General features: G+C 42.4%; 1 protein-coding gene across 1 annotated transcript in view; it reads right to left on the minus strand.

The window, feature by feature from the left end:
- The window catches only part of LOC306789313 (voltage-dependent R-type calcium channel subunit alpha-1E-like), a gene marked incomplete at both ends in the record, with an annotated part of 45,480 nt that overhangs the window by 13,308 nt on the left and 12,042 nt on the right, over positions 1-20,130 (minus strand). The window contains 16 exons of the mRNA XM_079285202.1: positions 211-981; positions 2,832-2,899; positions 3,001-3,068; positions 3,571-3,688; positions 4,075-4,144; positions 4,448-4,579; positions 4,695-4,807; positions 5,425-5,537; positions 5,646-5,855; positions 5,976-6,056; positions 7,237-7,290; positions 8,143-8,258; positions 8,342-8,445; positions 8,527-8,717; positions 10,275-10,433; positions 11,750-11,853. Of these exons, the coding sequence (XP_079141328.1) occupies positions 211-981; positions 2,832-2,899; positions 3,001-3,068; positions 3,571-3,688; positions 4,075-4,144; positions 4,448-4,579; positions 4,695-4,807; positions 5,425-5,537; positions 5,646-5,855; positions 5,976-6,056; positions 7,237-7,290; positions 8,143-8,258; positions 8,342-8,445; positions 8,527-8,717; positions 10,275-10,433; positions 11,750-11,853 (2,472 nt within the window). The remainder of the gene's footprint in view (positions 1-210; positions 982-2,831; positions 2,900-3,000; positions 3,069-3,570; positions 3,689-4,074; positions 4,145-4,447; positions 4,580-4,694; positions 4,808-5,424; positions 5,538-5,645; positions 5,856-5,975; positions 6,057-7,236; positions 7,291-8,142; positions 8,259-8,341; positions 8,446-8,526; positions 8,718-10,274; positions 10,434-11,749; positions 11,854-20,130) is intronic.

A 20,130-nucleotide genomic window follows, 5' to 3' on the forward strand; every position in this document is an offset into this window, starting at 1 on the left:
TGAAATGGGAAAGAAAAGATCACGAAACTTCAATCAGTGCAACAGGTTAAGTGATGGCATGGAAATCTGTCCTGTAGAAAGAATTGTGCACAAGTTCTTGTATACTGAACGATAAATAATGAATTACATATGACGCAAAGAGGGATAAAATACAAACAAATGTTCATGACTGTGTTGATAATTCTTGAGAAGACATGAGAGCAGACTTACCTTCGGTAATCTTCTCCAACTTCTGCGTACGGGTTGATGATGCACGTTCCACCATCATCTTGGACTGACCCTCCTTCTGCCTCTGCTTTCTTCTTCTCCTCCCTGTCGTCCTTCTCCTCCCTCTCATCCAGAGTCTTCCTCTCCTGGCTGAGTGACCGTCTGACTTGTGGCACCTCATGCGGTGACTGGGTGCAGTCCAGACTCTTGGCTTCAGAGCGAGCGTCGCGGTGCCTGTGCCGTCTGTGTCGCGCCCCGTCGTCCGGCCCCTGACCGGGTCTGAACTTGCGGGCCATCCTGTGCCGGCCCCCGCCCCCGGCCCGGTGGTTAGCTCCTGCTGGCTTCTCCTCGCTCAGGTTTACTAGAGGCTCAGCGGTCGGAGGCTCCGGGATGGGGATGGTGACTGACATCGGGGGCTCCGGGAGGGGCATCCCCACAGACATGGGAGACCCGGGCAGGTGTGCCGGGTTGGCCTCTTGGGTGAGGGTGGAGGCGTTGTGGGGGATGGTGGGGGTTTCGGCGGTGTCTTCCGGAGGGTTTGCACACAGCTCCTCTCTGCTTGCCATCTGCCGACGTTTGCGCAGCTGGTTGGCTCTCTGCTCCCACACTGACATGTGAACCTTTCTCCTCCTCTCGCGGCGGGTGACGAAGGTGTTGGCGCCATTGAGAGGCTGTTCGACTGCGGGCATCGCCCGGTCCTCGGGCTCCTCTGGGACGTTTGGTCGGCCTCGGTGGATGGCTCGTTTCCTGTATAGGTACGGTCTTCTCCTCCCACTGAGGACCACAATATATTTTATATCAATGTGCGGCAGAAACAACCCCAAATTTAAGGAATTGTTGACAAGAAACATCAAGACTTGTGTCCATTTAGCATACCAGTTGTATAAAATAATATTCAAACAAATCAAATCAAAGAATCCAGAAAAGGACAGACCTTTTCTCTGAATTTATGTTCGTTAATCAGCAACATAAAAAATTCCCATGTACAATTATGCAAAATGCTAAAAGCTAAAAAAAATACAAATGCATCCAAAAAACAATTCATTAAAAAAATGAAATTACCTGAGAGGTAAGGACAGATAAAAAGAACAAAAACCACAAGAACAAAAAAAGGTAAGGTGCAGGACTTAAGTACAAACAGTGTCGAAAGAATCTCAATAATTGAGGAGGAAAACTCAAGGGAGGAATTCTGCGAGACAGAGATGCATACAATCATACTTACTGGTATTCAGATTCTTTTGGTGTCCATGTAATCAATGAATGATGATTTGAAAACAAGACATTAGTGTTTTACAACATACACAGAACATTTGTTGTGACACCGAACTAAATGCGTAAAAGGGGTCGCGAAGTGTAGATGAAGGTTATCCAGTTTACGCAGGTTTAGAAGGGACTGAAACCAGTTAATAATGTCAAGTCAGCATTCAGTTTCATGGCTGTTACCGTTAAATGTTTTCTTAATTTAAGGTTGAAATTGATTGGAAAGCTGGCAGAATGTCAGAATACACAACATTTTGGTCAGTGCCACATAACAGGCATAAAACAAGACAACGTGATGGAACCAGCAAAACACTGTAATACACAGCAGAGTCAGCATATTGATGGCTGCAGCACGTACAAGACTAACACTCAAATATGTAACAAACAAATGATACATTCAGTGTCACAGCTGGAGGCAGTTACCTGCCATTGCACGGAGGGGATTATTTGCCTTTTCTCTCACTTTATGGAGTTAAATAGTGTCTTTATTTGTATGTCTTTTGTCTGTAATGCAGTTTGTGACTTTGGGGAACATGCTGCACAACAGAACGGGTTATCGTTATTTTTTATTCCACGATTTTCGGGAGTTTAAACGGATCCACCATCATTCAGGATTTTGCATGTTTTAACAAATATCTGCCAATCATGTAAAACGTTTTGCTTGCAGTACCGTAGATGTGTGAAGAGATAAGATGAGTTACTTATGTCAAGTCAGTTTCTGCAGGTTGGTTTTCATATTGTACTGACATGAACAACAAATACATGTCCACCTGGTAAGCAGGAAAAACACCTTCATAATCTGTGATGATATATCTGATGATATATATGGTGTCGAAAATCTAGCTCGTAATGGAAAACCCCAGAGTTTGTAGTTAATGGTGTAAAACATGCAAAATAATGAGTGCTGTCCTAATTGAGACAGGCCAGTGCTTAATGTTAACCAACATTTGATTAACACTCAAGCACTCTTTAGCAATCGCTGTTTTAGGAATCATCACTCCGGGTCATTAATGCCCCTGATGTGACATGTACTGTAGCAACAGTTGGAAATATTGATCTTATTCGCTGCACCTATAATTGATTTTTTACACTTCTTCTCTCCGCAACAACAGAAGTAGCATGACGATCAAATTCAGGATCACCACCAGTTCTCCCACAAGCATCCGTGTTGTATCTTAAGTAGGTCTAAGGTAAAAGGCAAAACAATTTGAAGAATCGTGACAAATTTTACGCTCAATCAGAATTTTCCATTTGCTCAAGAGGAGCGCTGATCTGAGGAACAGCCACACGCTCACGGCTTAGATCTACTTGAGAGCATCTCGTCCTCAAACGCTCATTTTGTCGGCTGTTAAACAATAACTTACTCAGATATCAGACCATCTCTGCCTCTGGCATATCTCTGGTTGAAGAACTCCTCCTCCTCCTCTTCGTCCTAACACACACGCAGATTTAATACTTAATTAAATATTACACCTGCAACATGAATGAATATATTGATTAAACTGCTTGAACAGTGGTGGAAGCAGTTCAAACCTTCGTCAGTTCCTGTGCGTTGGCCAGATTATCCACGGCGATGGCCAAAAAGACGTTCAGCAGTGTGTCTGTCATGAAGGCAGGTAAGAACAAACGCACCAAACTGTGGGAACCTCTCAAGAATGAATACTGATTTTAAGTTTGTACATGTCCATGTAATTGTACTAAACTAAGCTAACCGCAGTAGCTTCACATTTACCTCAGCACCATGAGAGTGGCATCGATCTTCTCAACTAAGACACGTGCATTTTTCTGCCAAAATGTTGACCTAATTACTTTAAGATTTTCCATACAAAGCATGTAGTTATTAAATAAAATATGATGTGATGCTGTGGATTTAACTACAGCAAACATAGTATTTGAAATTAGCATTAAACTCAAAATGTATGTAGCAGCAACAACAATCCCGTAAAATAATATATGACAATATAAACTCTGATGGAGGAAATTCTGCTGGCAAATTTCAGCTTTTACGATTGACAGAATATGTTGCTGGTAATGACTGCATACTTCAACTGAGGTCACATTATGAATGCAGGACTTTTACTTTTCAAGGGCCAATAAGGATACAGTTTCCAAACAAGGTGAGCACTATGAAGTAGATCGACGACCACATGCCGTACTGCACTCCACCCTGCGAGCGAATCCCATCGTACATCACCTCGTTCCAGTCCTCGCCAGTCAGAATCTGTAAGCGAATGCACAGAATATTTAATAAACGACTACACGGCCTAAAAATACATGAAACCCAGAGACATGTTTCCTGTCAAACCAGTTCAAGACATGATATTAAAAATGGCAGTGAAATAGGTAATTACTAGGTGTGCTGATCAAAACACTCTTTCACAGCGCGGTTGGTTTTTGTAGCAGATTCTTATGTGGAGTCGTTCACGTTTCACTCGTCTGATATTCATGTGCGCATATGTGTGCATGGATGTGTGGGATGATAGCGGAGGCCGGGGCTGGAGAGCGAGTGAGCAGAGTTGTTTAATCTGCGCCTGGGGTGAGAAATATACCCAGGGTGCAATGTGTCATGGAGAGCAGGCAGAATGAGGGGATCCGTGGGAGCCAAACCTGAAACACTGTCATGACGGCAGCTGGAAACGTGTCAAAGTTGGTGGGAGTGTAATCTTCAAAGATAAACCTAGAGGGGAGGCAGATAGAAAGCAGGGTCAGATATGACCAAGGAAGAATAGGAGGAGGAAGAAGAGGAGGATACAGAGCTATTTTCATCCGGACATGTCGTTTCCTCTCCTTTTTTCATCATTGAAGAAACTGCCGTTCAGTTTGCAGGGTGCAGAGCAACCATTTGAAAACGGCAGCATGATATGTAGTTTTAGATATTTGAGGGAAATCAGCAGCACAAATCAAGAACAGAGAAGAAAGTTGTCCTCGACAACTCGAGAAGCGAGGATGCCAGTTTGGATGTTTGAAGGCTTTTACTCACCTTCCTCCAAAAAGCTGCATCCCCAGCAGAGCAAACACCACGATGAAGAGAAAGAGAAGAAATAGCAGGCTGATGATGGACTTCATGGAGCTCATGAGGGACACAACCAGGTTCCTGAGAGAGGCCCAGTATCTGACAGAAAGAATTCACAGACTTTTTTTAACAGAACCTCTGTGGAAATACACAAACATACTTCAACCCGGGGTTGATTGAGCTGAAATGCAGTGTTTTTAGTTGCCCCACTTACTTGGTGATTTTGAAAATCCTCAAAAGTCTCAGGGCCCTCAGGACGCTGATCCCAAATGACATGCCAGGCCTGAAGAAGCCCCAAACCACCTCGAAGATGCTGCCAAAAATTACCTGAAAAACATGCCAGCAACAAAACAAAAGCATGTCTTTTATGCTCCTTCCAACGAGCAAATTGGCAAAACCCTTTCTTTATCTGGGGAAAAATGACAGTAAATGTGGACAATTTGCACAGGTGATTTTAATACCTTCCCAAAGCACGCGGCACAGTTATTAATCCTAAACTTTTGTCGATCATATTTGAGGTCCGGGAAGACTTTAAGATCACAGCTGACCAAGCTGCACACCAAAGTCACACAAACAAACTAACTGAGGTAAAATTACTGTTTTTTTTCAATGGAGTCTTGCGGCTTTGAAGGGAGCAAAGATGATACAACAGCTACACTTCAGTCAGAAAGGGCTGTCTGACAGCAAGGTGAAGCAGTGGAAATACTCTCAAGCATACACGTAAACTGATATTGATTCTTTTGTGGGCTTTTCTTTGAAGTGTCTAAAATATGTTTTGCTGCCAAATTGAATAATCAAAAACACCTTTATCAGTGAATTCGGATAACCCACACTCCTTTTGCACCAGAAATCCAAACTTTTCCTCTGTGATATATAAAACGGTGTCAGTTTTTCTTTCTTTTCGAGTGTAATATGGAGTCAGAATAAGGAATAAAGGAGCTCACCCCACAGTCGAAGCAGTTGAAAGATGAATGGAAGTAGAGCCGGAAACCCAGACCATACATTTTCAAAAACATCTCAGCCAAAAACAGCCCCAGGAAAACAAACTCTGCATAGTCTAGAGGTGAGAAAAGAAAAACTCAATTCAGTCAAAGGAGAAGGAGGCAACCGCCCGCCAAAATACAAAGCAGTAAATCGTAAAACAATGTAAAAAACGGAAACCCACAGAGGAAGATGGTCAGCCAGTCGGGCTGGTTGTGGTGGACGATGGCCACACAGATGGTGTTGAGAGCCACAAGACTGAGCACCATCAGGTAGAAAGTGTCTGTCTTCACCATGCGGCGGATGGAGATGCGCAACATGCGCTCTTTACGCCGCAGGTAGGCAGCGGGGCCTCGCCGGCCACTGCGGAAGTTCATCCTCGACCGCGACATGCCTGAGAGGGAAAGAGGGAACGAGAGAAGTTCAGGAGTGAAGAAGTGGAAACACAGTTTGTAACTGAAGAGAAGAAGGCTGCTCGAAAGGACTGAAACAAAAAGTGAAGTTGTTCACTCACTGACAGTAGACGTGTCGGTGTACTTCTCGTCCCCTGGCGCTCCTCTCCGTGCACCAGTCTTCTTACTCGCTCTCTTTAGCACTAAACATGTCCCACAAAATATTAAGGTTGTAAAAATCTATATATATTTCAAATGGTACACTTAATACCTCCAAGAGTCACGAGCTGAGTTCTTGCACTTTTCTGTTATCTGCCTGTATCAAAGCAAACTGATTCTGTGGATCCAACAGCACATTTCAGAGAGGCTGTGTTTGTGATCAGTTCAACCCATGATGGTTTAAAACGTAACATTACTGGCGTCATAAGTCATGGCTTTTCATCGCTCGGTTACGCCTTTATTCAGAGATCACAGGACGGGTACAGAAAGATCTACAATGCTCACATGCTATGTGGCAGCTGGTGCAGGAGAAGGAGAGGCGGCTCTATTGAAACGTGTAATGACGTGAAGACGTGCGATCGGGTCCCTCACAGGAGGATTCAGTGGAGAATTTAAAAACTAATTTTGCCGCTGATTTCTGAAGTAATAAAAAAATCAATTAATGAAGAAGGTTCTAGGGACGCTCGGCCCCACTTCTCAGTCATCAATTTTATAATTCATTTAGTTTATAACTTTAATTTCATTTAAAGTGTCTTTTTTATAATATCCGCTGGGACCTTTTTTTAATTCCTATTTGTTCATGTGCTGAATGGAAAGCGGTTTTGCAGGATTTCATCCATACAGTTGGCATGAATGAAAGTTTGAAATATAAAACTGGAGACTGCTGGTCTGATTGTTTTCTTTTTTTGTTAGGATTTTTGAATCTCTTGTCCTCCCCACTGCAAGAGGACATTTAATCACTTGATTTAACTTTCTTCTTGCACACGAGTAGATAACTAAGTGATAAATGTGTCACAGCGCTTTCAACAACACGAAGTGCATCTCGTCAGATTGCAGTTGATCTATTCAGACACGAGGCAGACATGTTAAATTGCCAACATGTACATGTAACGAGGTGCATATTCAAGAGGGTCTTTAGTTTCACCACTGAGGCGGAACTGGTGACGTTAAATCAAGCATTGGTATTGTTGCCATGGCTATCTGCAGCTTGCACAATGACTTACAGTACTGAGGAGGACAAACCGCTGACCGGAAGTACGTTTCACATGTTTCGATGTACAGATTGAAAGAAGACACAGAACAGACAGAGTACATTTTGTCACGTAACAAACACAGACCGACGTGTACAGTCGGGCGTGATTAGTCTAAAGTGTGTGAACTTACCATCTAACGGCGATCTGCCAGAACTTTTATTCTCCTCTGCCAGCATTACCTCCTCTGTAATACAATAAAAGACTGGATGTTAAACACAGTATTTGTTTTCATTAAGCCACAATTCAGATCATCAGACGTGGAAATAAACATTGCAGGGTTGTGTTCTATCGGATGTCTGCAAACATTTACAGGAACAGAGGCCAAAGTGATGTGAACACCGATGTGAGGCCGGCATGACCTTCTTTAGAGCAGCAGCTCTTATTCTCTCTTACATTCTCGCAAATTCGCTCTCTTCCCACACTCACCCACATCCATGCACACATAAATATGCACCGCCGCTCTCACACACGCACGGAAACACACACCGATGCGTGTGCACACAAATTTAAGTCAGTGAGTCAGTATCACCTTTTTCTCACCTTCTACTTGCGTGGGAGACCAGCAATGTAGATTTGCCATTACACCACTGTGTGTGTGTGTGTGTGTATGTGTGTGTGTGTGTGTGTGCAACTTAACAGAGCTACTCTACTGTAGATCCAAAAAGTGTGTGTGTGTGTGACTGTTGCAGAGAGACCGCTTTACAAAATCAGCTGCAAAAGAGACCATTTAGCTGCTTAATTATTATAAACCTACATCGATACAGCTTGACTCTTCTAAATGTATCTTTTGCAAGTTATTTTTGGCAGCATGTCTCACAAAATGAATACCGCAATGAAGTTTCTGCTGAGTTTAAAGGAATAGTTTGACAATTTTCTTTCTTTTTATTGCTCAGACTTCGGCACAATGTAAACATTTTTGGAATGACTTTTGCTTTAAATATCAGTTTTTTTTTCTGTTATGAGCAAAACCTTTTCATGAAAACACAGAAGTGCATTATGAAGTGTGTGTCTGCGGATGTGAAGTGCTGCCCAGTACCTGCCCTGTCTATCCAGGCTCGGTAGCCGTTCAGTTCTCTTTCCGCCTGCTGCTGGCGGCGTAGCTTCATGAAGGCCCGCCTGTTCTCCACCCGCTCCCTCTCTTTGGCAAATTCTCTGAAGAGGGACGCATTAAGAACACAATGCATCACACAGACAGAAACACCAGTGTTCAAACACATTGGAAGAGTCACACTCACCCCGACAGGACTCCCAACACCAGGTTCAGCACGAAGAACGAGCCAATGATGATGAGAGGGATGAAGTACATCCAGTTCCATGTCATACCCAAGGCATCGTTGGTCTGAAACCCAGAACGTTCACGTCATCACACAACAACCGCTACGCTTCGCGGCTCATTCGTTTCAGCAGAAGCGAGGCTCACGTTGTAGAGCACGGCCGTCCATCCCTCCATGGTGATACACTGGAAGACGGTGAGCACGGCGAACAGGATGTTGTCGAACTGCGTGATGCCGTCGTTGGGTCCGATCCAGGTGCCGTTGCAGTCGTAGCTCTCTGGACACGTCCTCACTCCGCAGGCGAACGCCAACTCTGACGAGTCGACAGTCTCATTGTCTAGAAAAGAGAAGAAGCATATAGTTACGAGTCTGTTACGGTCGTGAGCTGTCACGATGCCTGTGATATACATCACTGTCATGTCCTGCTGTTTGTCACATTTATTATAGATCTCGCTTGTTTAAATAGCAAACTTGTCTTTTTAACACTTCAGTTTTAGTACGGAACAAACAAACAAGCTACAACGCGTTGACGAACGAGCTTTAGGGAACTATTGCTGCATTCAAACACTTAACTCACATTGTTTGCACACTGTATGACCAGATACTGTTTCAATGTCTCGTCATTGTTTGCGTGTGCTTTTACTAAACAACTAAATAAGCCCTTAATTGCACATCATGCTTTCTGCGTAGATGGCTGTTCTATTGTAAAGCCCCCATCCGCTCAAAAACCTGCTTTGCTTGTTGTTTCTTCACTTGGGTGTTCGAGCCTCACTGTGCAGATTGATGTGCAGAGTTTGACACCAACATCTGATTTCACTTGAATCTGCTTTAATCTTTCAGCTCACCTTCAATCTGAGGTTAACTTGTATGAGCAGGTCCAGTACGCAACTTACCAAAGAGTGAAATGTAAAATTGTCTTGCATCCCGTAGAGAAACAATATTTGCATATCTTTCAATGTGGTAGAAGCAGCAGGTATAAATATTTTTTACACATCTTAAAACACATGTAAAACACATTTTTTTAACTTAGAATTTTGGGGGACCATTAGATAATAAAGGAATATATGTAAATATTTGTCTTGTCTTAAATACTGTTTACACAGGTTTTATATCTGAATCCATCTTTGAGTGGTGCAGGGCGATGACAGTAAATGCTATGGTGTCACGCGTGATTACAGAGTAGTTGTTGACTAATTAAGCAGTATCTAAATTAGCCAGCAACAACTCTAATAATACCTCTGAGCTCACTGCTACTGTAATCGAGGAAGGCCTCAGAGTCTTAAACAAAGATGTTCACACAGTCTGAGAACACTGAGCAAACCACACATTTGGTGAACCTGCTGGTAAAGCTATCAAAGTGAATTGATTCGTAATCCAAAAACAAAGCGTGACAATATTCTTCTGAAGGCTTTGGTATTGTGAGAAAAGAACAGGAGGTGCGCACAGATGGCGAGGTGGTCAAGCCAGACACATACTAAAACATGGCTTTTAGATTAGCGTTTAAAGTAGCGTCACATAAGTCCTCCTTCAAACTTCGGGAATGTCTTTTGATTCCACCTCATCTACGTTTAGTTATTTACCAGAAAAACTCAATTGACCCAGAAAAATAAGGACATTATCATCAAGTATTTTAGGAGGCATTGGAAAAACACTCACAATAACTTTGGACGAAACCCAACGCTTTCATTCGAGTGTCGAACTATTTACTTTCACACTATTTTAACAAGAAATGTAGATGTAGACAAAAATGTAGACAAAAAACGAATACTATTTCATGTTATCGTTAAACCAATCTTGTCACTGACCTGATGAAGTCGCCAAAGCTTAGGCTTTGCCTCTACTCCTGATTTGATTGAATTGACACTGAAGTATGATGAGCACTAAATAATCGTACCAAGGATGTCGTCAGATGGCAGGCAGGTGTGGTGAAGCTTCCCGCTGTAGAACTCCAGACCGATTATGGCAAACATGAGGATGGCGAAGAACAAGAGAAGGCCGATCTGGAGCAGCGGGATCATGGCCTTCATGATGGACTTCAGCACAATCTGCAGGCCTTGAAGCATTGACAAAGAAAAAGACATCCTGTTCAAGAACACCGCAGTATTTTTCGTTGCATTGATGTGTTTGTCAGTAGCCCCCTCCCTTTTGTAGAAAACACTTCTCGTGTTTTTCCCAACACGAGTTTGCAACATCACAGTGATGGCAGTTGAATCTACAAAAGGTAGTCCTGTTCTCCCAGAACTCAATTTAAGAGATTAAAGAGAAACACATTCAGGAGGCTCCAACTCTGCCAGTATTTTTTCCTTTTCTATTTCACTGCCTCAACATGAACAAAACTGAAAACAGTCTTGTTACTACAAACACAGTAATTGTCTGTCAAGAATGGGAAAAAACTGCCATCCACGTGCTTTTCGGCATGTTTCTGCACGTGTGAGCTGTTTTTCACAGGTTTCTATTAAAGAAAGGTGCCAATGACTTGCTGCCCACAGTAACTTCTGAATGTGGCAAATACAACGGAGGGTTTAGTCTCCGATATTAATGCTGAATTTAAAGGATTTAAACTCAAAAGGGCCTCAAAAGTAACTTTGAAATTATGCACAAACACAAAGGTTGCAGTGGAGTCGTCATAGACTGTGTATCAGAAGTGGACGTAGTCACCGTGATGTCGCCTATTGAGTTGTGGACGTTTTGAAGCCTTGTCTTCGGTATTTTGTCCGTTGCCATCTTTGCTTTTTGAAACCAGAAGTGATACGAGAGGGTGGAGCTAACTGAACGTAGAATACTTTCTAGGCAACAGCAAAGGTTACAATTTACTTTCAAGAACTGAAAACACACTGTCAAAGTGTTGAAGTTGTTAGACGACAGCACGGACAACTCCCAGACCGGACAACCCTGTGGAAGTGACCTGTCAATCACAAGGTAGCCCCGCCCTAAAGCATTCCCTGCTTTATGGTATTTTTCTCAAAATGGACCATAATTTACAAAATGAACATCAAACTGTGTTGAAGAAGACTCGAAACTCGTGATTGAGACCATGTTTACAATGTTTACTGAGGTAATAAATCAAGTGAGAAGTAGGGTAATCGTCCCATAGATTTCTATGCAATAAACCTATTTTTGCAACCAGAGAAGTCACGCCTGATGGCCAGCAGAAAGAATGCAAGTTCAAGGCTCTTCTGCACTGACTTTACTTTCCAGACTCGGAGGTTGCCAAACGGGCAGCGCCACCCTGACACAATCAGTGCAGTATTAATATCACTGACATACACATTCAAAGGACTATCTAAAAAAGTCCTAAAAATCACCCCCAAAGAATAATCACTTGTAATTTGCATCATTGTAGCAGTGTGTTTAACCTCGAAGACTCACTGGGGATCCCGGAGACGAGTTTGAGAGGTCTCAGCACTCGCACAGCCCTCAGGGTCCTCAGGTCGACTGGGATGTTCATGTGGGCGCCAGCAGTGGCCAGGATCCTGATGGACAACACACACACACACACACACACACCCATACACACACACACACACACACACACACACACACACACACACACACACACACACACACACACACAAACACACATCATGTATACTTGATCCAAAGATAATTCTGATGGTTAGATTGTTAGGCAGACAGTTCATTGTGTTAAGACATTAATACATTAATAGCTACTTGTAATGTCCTGAAAAGAAAAAATCATAAAATGTGGGTTAAAATAGAGAAAATGCCACAGGGACATCCATTAGCAGCTACTGTATACCTGGTGCCAAGCCTCTCTTTCCTTTCTTGAGATGAATGTTTTTTTGTCTGTTTGACAAATTCAATGACATAAACAGGTAAAAGGCAACAAATGTAACAGATGTAACTCAAGGACAGTTTTGGAGATGAGTCCATTTTAAAGGAAAAAAGGGGAAATGATAAACAGATTTGATGTCTGTGCAGCCACTGAGCGGTACAGCATCTATACCAGACTTGTATGGCGAGAGACAAAGAATGCACAGCTACACCTGGCAGGCATTTCTACTCACATCTACCCACGCACACATTGATGTGCCTCCACCTCCACACAAACAATGAAAAACAGCAACAGGGGCAAACAACGAGCACGTACACCAGAAATCACATGTGAATGTTTCCTGTTGGCAAAACAAATGGTTTTATGTTACTTTCAATTCGAGGAAGATCATTTTACAACAAATTACACAAAAGTGCTGTTATATCCCTGCAAACCCAGTTATTGGTGACCCATAACCATTAAAGCTTTCAGTGTTGGCCAATATCCACTGCTAATGCACTGTGTGATCATTTCACTGGGTTGTGAAAATGATCCCAGAAATCATAATTATTTCTAGATTTTTACAAATTTCTTTCTTTCTGTCACACAGACACACGAACAAATCTATTAACTCGTAAAATCTTTGGGCAATGTTGGGGAGTGTGTGTGTGTGTGTGTGTGTGTGTGCGTGTGTGTGTGAGCAGGGGGTGGAAAGCACATGGAAGAAACTCAAGAGTAAGCCCACGCAGAATCTCTCCTGAAAGCAGTGGGAGGGAGAGAGGCCGAATGAGCGAGTGAATGAGCGAGTGAATGAGTGAGGCCCCGTTCACACTGCTGCGGATAAACCTGTGCAAAGTGGTGATCGCTCACCGTCAGCACCGGCATGATCAGGACCGGTCTACTGTCGATACTGAACGGTACGACACGTGCAGATAATCTAAGAATGAATCACATTAAAAGGTCATCATGATTTCAGCGTGTGTACCATTTTCAATCCACATCAAAATGTGAGCTTTAAATCTGAGCTGGTAATGCTGAAAGGATCACAGAGGAAAGCTTTTGGTGGCTGAATAGTGCTGCACATTTCTAAATAAACCAATCTTGATGATACAATTTAAACAACGCAATTTAAAACACCAGATATATACTTATACAGTTGCTCAAATGTGGATAAAGAATCACAAATATTCAAAGGGTACTGCAGAGATTTATTGGTGCACTTCTAGACAGTTGAGAGACTTTTGGTTCTGGGTCAAGCTTGAAAAACTTTCTATTTTCCATGATGCAACTGAAAAACGTCTTTTCTTTGACCCTCGTTACCTGGTGAATGCCATGACTCTCAAACGCCACACTTCTACATTCTAACGCTGCTTTAAACGTGCACATCTGCAGCCTCCAGGATGACGTCAAGAAGGCATCACATCATCAGGTGTTTTTTTTAGCCAACATGGCTCTACAGGCAGCAATGTCAGTTTGTTGGTCAGCTGGTCTGTCAGAAGGTTAAAGTTGAAATTGGAGTTGACTTTAACCTAATTTATAATGTATATATGTACATGTTAATGTACATACATTGCATATCAGTCTTTGAAATGACTGTAGCTTTACTGTATAGTCTGCAGTGTATGTTTTGATTCGGTGCGAGTGTCAGAAGTGTCCTTTCTACTGTACACACATACTGTATACACACACACACAGCTAGTGGCCGTGGAATATCAAATCAAATCGAATGTAAATGAATCAACACGACAAGCAATAAAAACAAATGAAGTCTTTCTATTTGGCTTTCTGTTATTTTGTGGCACGAATGAGGACACCAAACAATCACTTTTACTTCAGTGTGGTCATTAGGGGTAATTGGGTTTTAGTGTGCCTGTTAATGTACTGAGTGAGTGAGTGAGTGAGTGAGTGAGTGTGTCAGACCATGAAAGAGATGACACAGTGAGAGACTCTGAGGCAGCCAGCAGCTCCTTCAAGGCTGCACTTTGAGTGCAACGATTCAATGGAGGCTTCGTCTAAATTTAAGCAAATATTCTCTCTGTTTGTCTTATGATTCATCCCTGCACACACACGCACACACACACACACACACACACACACACACACACACACACACACACACACACACACACACACCGAGGGCATTTTCTTTTGTTTAGTTCTGAAATTGGTTTCCTGCAGAAACAAAATTCACTGAAACAATCTGCAATCATGCAAACCAACATTTTAGTCGTACAGCTTCCAATATCTTACATATATTCCTTCAGTTTACTTGATATGCTGTTTGTATCTATTTGCATCTTACATCTTTGAGACCACAAAATATTGTTGAATAAATTCAAAAACGGTGTGAGACTGGTTTAAATGACTTTATATGGGGCTCCACAGGGTTCAATTCCTGGTTTTATTTAACATCTACATGCTTCCACTACATATAATTCACAGATTATATTTTAATTCACAGATTTCTACCATCATCTTCAACTCAAACTGAAGCAATTATTTCCCGCCATCTACAACCAACACGTTCTCACTCCCAACCCGTCAAATACGGCAGCTTGGTCCGCGGCCCTCCACTTTACGTTGCCCTGTAGCGTCAGCTTTGCTCGTGTCAATTTACACTCTTTACATGCATACACTGTTTTTTCAAAATTACATTCAACGTTCACGTTGTTAGGGTTAAGTCAAACAAAAGACTTGAATTGTGGTTTGGGTTCAAATAAGTACGTTTCTTACGTTAAGTATGTTACGTAACACTACAACGCAATTAACAGCTAAGTAACTTAAAATACCTCAACGTTGACTTCTGGTTTCATACGGGACACGAACACCATCTCCTGGGTGAAAGTCCCATGTTTTTTGACCCATCCATTCACCCCAACATCCTCCCTTAGTGGACTTCTCACTCTTTATGCTATCACATGACTCCCTTGCTATACTTTGGCCGTAATGACGTCCACGTAGAGCGTCGTAGCGTGACATGGGGCCGCTGACCAAGCAGCCGCATTTGATGACTTAAGAGTGAGAACGGATCGTACTTCAGTGGCAAAACAGATCAGGATTACAGAAGCCTCATCAATCAATTCTACGACAAGATTGGTTTAAATATAACAAGAATAATAGACCACAAGTCAACACCTGACACATTCCTTCACCACCAGTAAGTCAGACTACTATGATCCCGTTTCCTGTTTAACCCAGTTACTGGCAGAGCCCCAAAATATATTCTTGACCTTCTTGCACATTATAAAACATCCAGACCTCTTAGATCCTCTGAACAAAAGGTTAAACGTCTGAATTGATCTGCAGTATGTAACCAAATTTGTCTTTAACCTTCAATATGTCGGCGCTCTACTGTACATGAAACTAAATCCAGTTTTGCAGGAGTGGAAATTCACTCAGCATACATATTATGTAATTATTACATAAATGCTGACAGATAAATGTATCATTTTTAGCAGGGCTCTCGGTACAGTAAAGAGACAATAAAACTCATAGGACATACACACACACACACACACACACACACACACACACACACACACACACACACACACACACACGCCCCACTACAGATTCAACTCCGTAACAATCCAGCAGCGAGTTAATGTTCATACTGAGAGGCTAATCTCTTCCTCGTTTGGCTCTCTAAGTGAAGCACTGTTGCACAGTATTGTACCAAACTGGCTCCGGAGAGGCTGAATTCATCACATGCACAGAATGCAGCCTCTCCCACACACCTCCACCTACACTAAGAACACCACCAAAAAACTACAGTGATCAGCAGCATCACGTTGCTCGCCATTTCAGCACAGCTCTGCGTATGGTAATGTCCGGCCCAATCAACATAATGAGTCAACAAATGAATGGCTTTGAATTCAACATGGAAAAAACATAAACTGTGCGTCGAATTGGAACATTAATACTGCTCTGTTGAATTAGGATTCGATTTTTTTTTTTTTTAAACACTTATTCACTATTAGTCATAGAATAATCGGCTGAGTGTGTTTTCCCAAAGAAAACCCAGCTGGGACTTTAAGCTATTGTTTGTTCAGTTCACTTATGAAAGCAAAATTAGAGGTGTCCTTGAAAACACCTGGCACAATACAAGAGACCTGGAGGTTTGAATCGTAACTCCTGAATTAGTTTTTAGAGTCACCGACATGGTTGGAAACACTTTCAGCTTCAAATTTCCATTTGATATTTGACTCATAGTTTTGAGATTACAGACCTCCCGGCTAAAATGCTAAATTTGAATTTACAACCATGCTGGAGCAACCGGCTCCAGGTATAAGAGTTTTAAGAGATTTAAAATTTGTATCATAATCTGGTTTAATAAAGACTGCAATTATTTTTGTCTGTATTTTGCTCACATGGTGTATATTCCTAAATAAAGCAATGTTAATTACATCACCACAAACAAACACAACACAGAGAAAGTGGAGCCAAAGAGTAATGATCCAGCACTGCTTGTTTTTTGGGTCTCAAGGCAAATAAATATTTCCATGTACTGCTGTGTGTGTTGTACTTTATGGGAACTTGGAGGCGACAAGTTAAATACATACACAACTCACAGAAGATGGTTGATGGGGTGGGGACAGCAATCTTTAGCCCCGGGGGCCCCTGACGGCTTAATCCAGTGATACATGCAAATACACATTCAATGATACAGATGAAAACTGCCTTGGCTTGCATTGATAGACTCACTCCTGCGTGTCTGTCTTTGTGACAGATGGCCAATGAGTCACTCCCAACTCCCACCCAGTTGTATTATTCATCCTGTATAAAGAGCAATGATTTTAGCAAAGTGCCACACTGTGTAAGAGGGAGAGCGGGGGGGGGGGGGGGGGGGGGCGGGGCAGAGACACCTGGGGATCAATAACATTCAGGTCTGATGAGGGAGTTGTTAAAACTAATCCAACAACACAAGGGCAACAGGTTCACTGGCAACACTCAGCCTTATAAATAGAGTAACACACACACATGCACACACACACACACACACACGCACACATACACGCGCACAAGTCGTTTGAGACACATTTTGTTGCTAATCAACGCATCGTGTCCACCTGCGCCAATCTGCGTTTGCCGCAGGACATAATTGACCATTTTAGGAATCCGTGAATTAAATTGGTTTTTGGGTAAGTTCTTATCGCTGCTCCGTTTTGCTACACACTCGTCACTCAGATGAAGGATTTTAATTGAGCTCGGTGTCCCAGCAGATTCACTTCTACCAATTCATTAATACGAAATGGAATGATCGCCGCCAGCGCTGGCCCAGTGGCCTCGATTTTAGTCCCAACTGGCCTCTATGTCACATGTGTGTTTTCTTTTAAGTCTGACTTACTTGTACTGTGCCACCAGAGTGCTTGTGTGCGTGCGTGTGCATGTGTGTGTGTGTGTGTGTGTGTTTGACAGAGTGGAGTGGAGAGGAGAGCAGCATATACCGGAAAATGTGTCAGATAGGTGGCAGGAAACCAGGTCGCCAGTTACCAGCTGTGGCTGGAATTGAGCGAGATGATCCGTGGACTGCTTTTTGACGATTTTGTGATTTTTTTTTATACTGTAAATTGTCAATTGTATGAGTAGAACTTAACTTCAACAGTTGAGTCTATATAAACCACATAACTTCCACATTTTAACAGTTACTTCACCGTCGTGTGTGGTTACAGGTGCAACAAAGCACACTTGTGGACTTTTTGGACTTCAGTTCAGCCTTCAATCCAATTTCCCTCAACTGTCTGCACAGCAAGCTGCTACAGCTGCAGGTACCTGGAGTGGTTTACAGACTTCCTAACCAACAGGAAGCAGCAGCAAGAACTTGTTACGTAAGACACACATTTTCAAGCTCCCACCGATGTGTTTTGGAGGACTGTAATTGGGTCCACACACCACAGCTCGCTCTGAACTCCATCAAACTCTTACACAACTTGCACCACTGGCCTTCAAGTGATATCTCAAATCTCTATTTATAGCAGCACTCACATTTTGAATGCATGATGGGTGGCTGGTAAAAACAAGAGCTTACGGTCATCTGGTTGGTTTCAACAGATTCACAGCAGAATCAAAGTATTAAAACAGACAAGCGGCTCATTAATTTCGTCATACTTTGACTGAAACACACTGAACATATGGGTAGACACAAGAGAAGTGGATTATGTTGCAGGTGTGGTTTGTTTCTGTACGTTTTTTATGGATATTTGATCGTGATCATGAAAAGCCATTCTAACTTAAACAGGTTCAAGCTGTTGCTGAAACTACAAATGAAGATCCTGATTGACAATTTACATCAAATTATTAAGTCTTTGCATTTTCATATATAGTTTCTCGGGGAGTACGTTAAGGTTTAAATCACAAACTGTTCTGAATGCCTGTAAATAAACAGAAAAGATAAATGTGCAGACGTGTTTTCTCCAGCCATGTGCAACCATGTAGTTCAAAAAACTGTTTCATATCCACAACTCGTCAAAGGCTTGTGAATAACGAGCTGTCGCTTTGAACAAACAGCGCTTCATTTATTTTGGCGAACGCGCCATTTCTTGAGAAACTGAAAGCAAATGGTTTTGGACCAAACCGATGCCTAATGAGAGAATTTCAAAGCATCCCAGTAAAGCAACCAGTGAGGTAGCAACTGTTCAGAGCAGATTATTAAAACCGACTCAACACTTCTGTCACCAACACAGCTGTTGAGTGTTTGGGCCGGCAGTAACTAGTCTGCAAACATGATGCTGATGTGCCTTTTATGTAAGAGGCCGAGAGAAAGAGAGACAGCAGGACGGAAAGACAGACAGAGAAATAAGAGATGCTGAGAAAGAGAAAGATGTGGGTGTCGGGGTGAAATGAGATGTCAACACACCAAAAGCAATCTTTCCTGCATGCTGAATAATGTACACTTAGCCATAAACAGCACAGGAGTGGTAACAATGCGTAACTTCTGCACAATGAATTCTCAAAACCCAGTCTTATAGGGAACAAATCAAGTCGACCATTATGTTTTTTTTCTGTCTCTCCATCATCCTTTCTACCCATTTTTTCCACTCTCCCTTTCTCTATGCCAGCCATCCATCCTTTCAGGGCTTTTGCATAACAGCGCTGCATTCACATTTAATTCACAGAGGTCCTGGGGGCGAACCGAAGCAGGTTTTAGACACAACTGCCAATCCACTTATCCACCCACCTATCGCTGACTGCAGAGCCTGACTGTGCCATGGAAACACACATTTCTTTTGCATTTACGTGTGGTATTTTTCTGCGGATGCATCTAGTGTTTATACACGCTGTACACGCTAATAGGGAAAATTCAACAACAACAAATCAACAATAAAGACCTGCCTATCGGGCCAACCACGGCTGACCACGTGTCAGACGCGAGGTGCAGCACGCGGGGATTACAAGCCGCAGCACAAGCACGCATGGCAACAACATTGATAAACGCCGACACAAGCAGCGTCATATGCGTGAGTGCACCAACATAACTTGACGATCAGTGTCTCCAAATTAATCTTTTGCTTCACCAGCCACAGCCTGGTAAAGTAAAAATGAATTCTGTCAAAATTAATTGCAGAATCCGTTGCTGAGCATTCATTTAAAACTTTTTTTTTTCTCTCCGCTCTCTCATACAATCAGTGAAGTTTGCAATTCATCATGGAGTTCGACCAAATTCAAAATTAAAATGAGCAGTTGGAGGCGTACCACATGGCGCACGCACTCATATGCACGAGCACAAACATCGTGATGAGAGTTACGTGGCATTTTAATGTTGAAAGGCTACTTTTGCTGAAGTTAGATTCTGGAAGGCATTTAGAATGAGGCCGCAAACATTTATCTTGTAAACAAATCCCATGAAAACACCATAATCAACGATTTTATTGCTCCAACTAACAAGCCTATGTAGCCAAGCTTATTCGTCTGAGCCATTGACCTCCATTGTTGAAAATAGTCCCCAACAAATGCATTTACTGTATTTAAGAAACTG

Source organism: Melanostigma gelatinosum (assembly GCF_949748355.1).
Source record: "Melanostigma gelatinosum genome assembly, chromosome: 15".
Lineage (NCBI taxonomy): Eukaryota > Metazoa > Chordata > Actinopteri > Perciformes > Zoarcidae > Melanostigma > Melanostigma gelatinosum.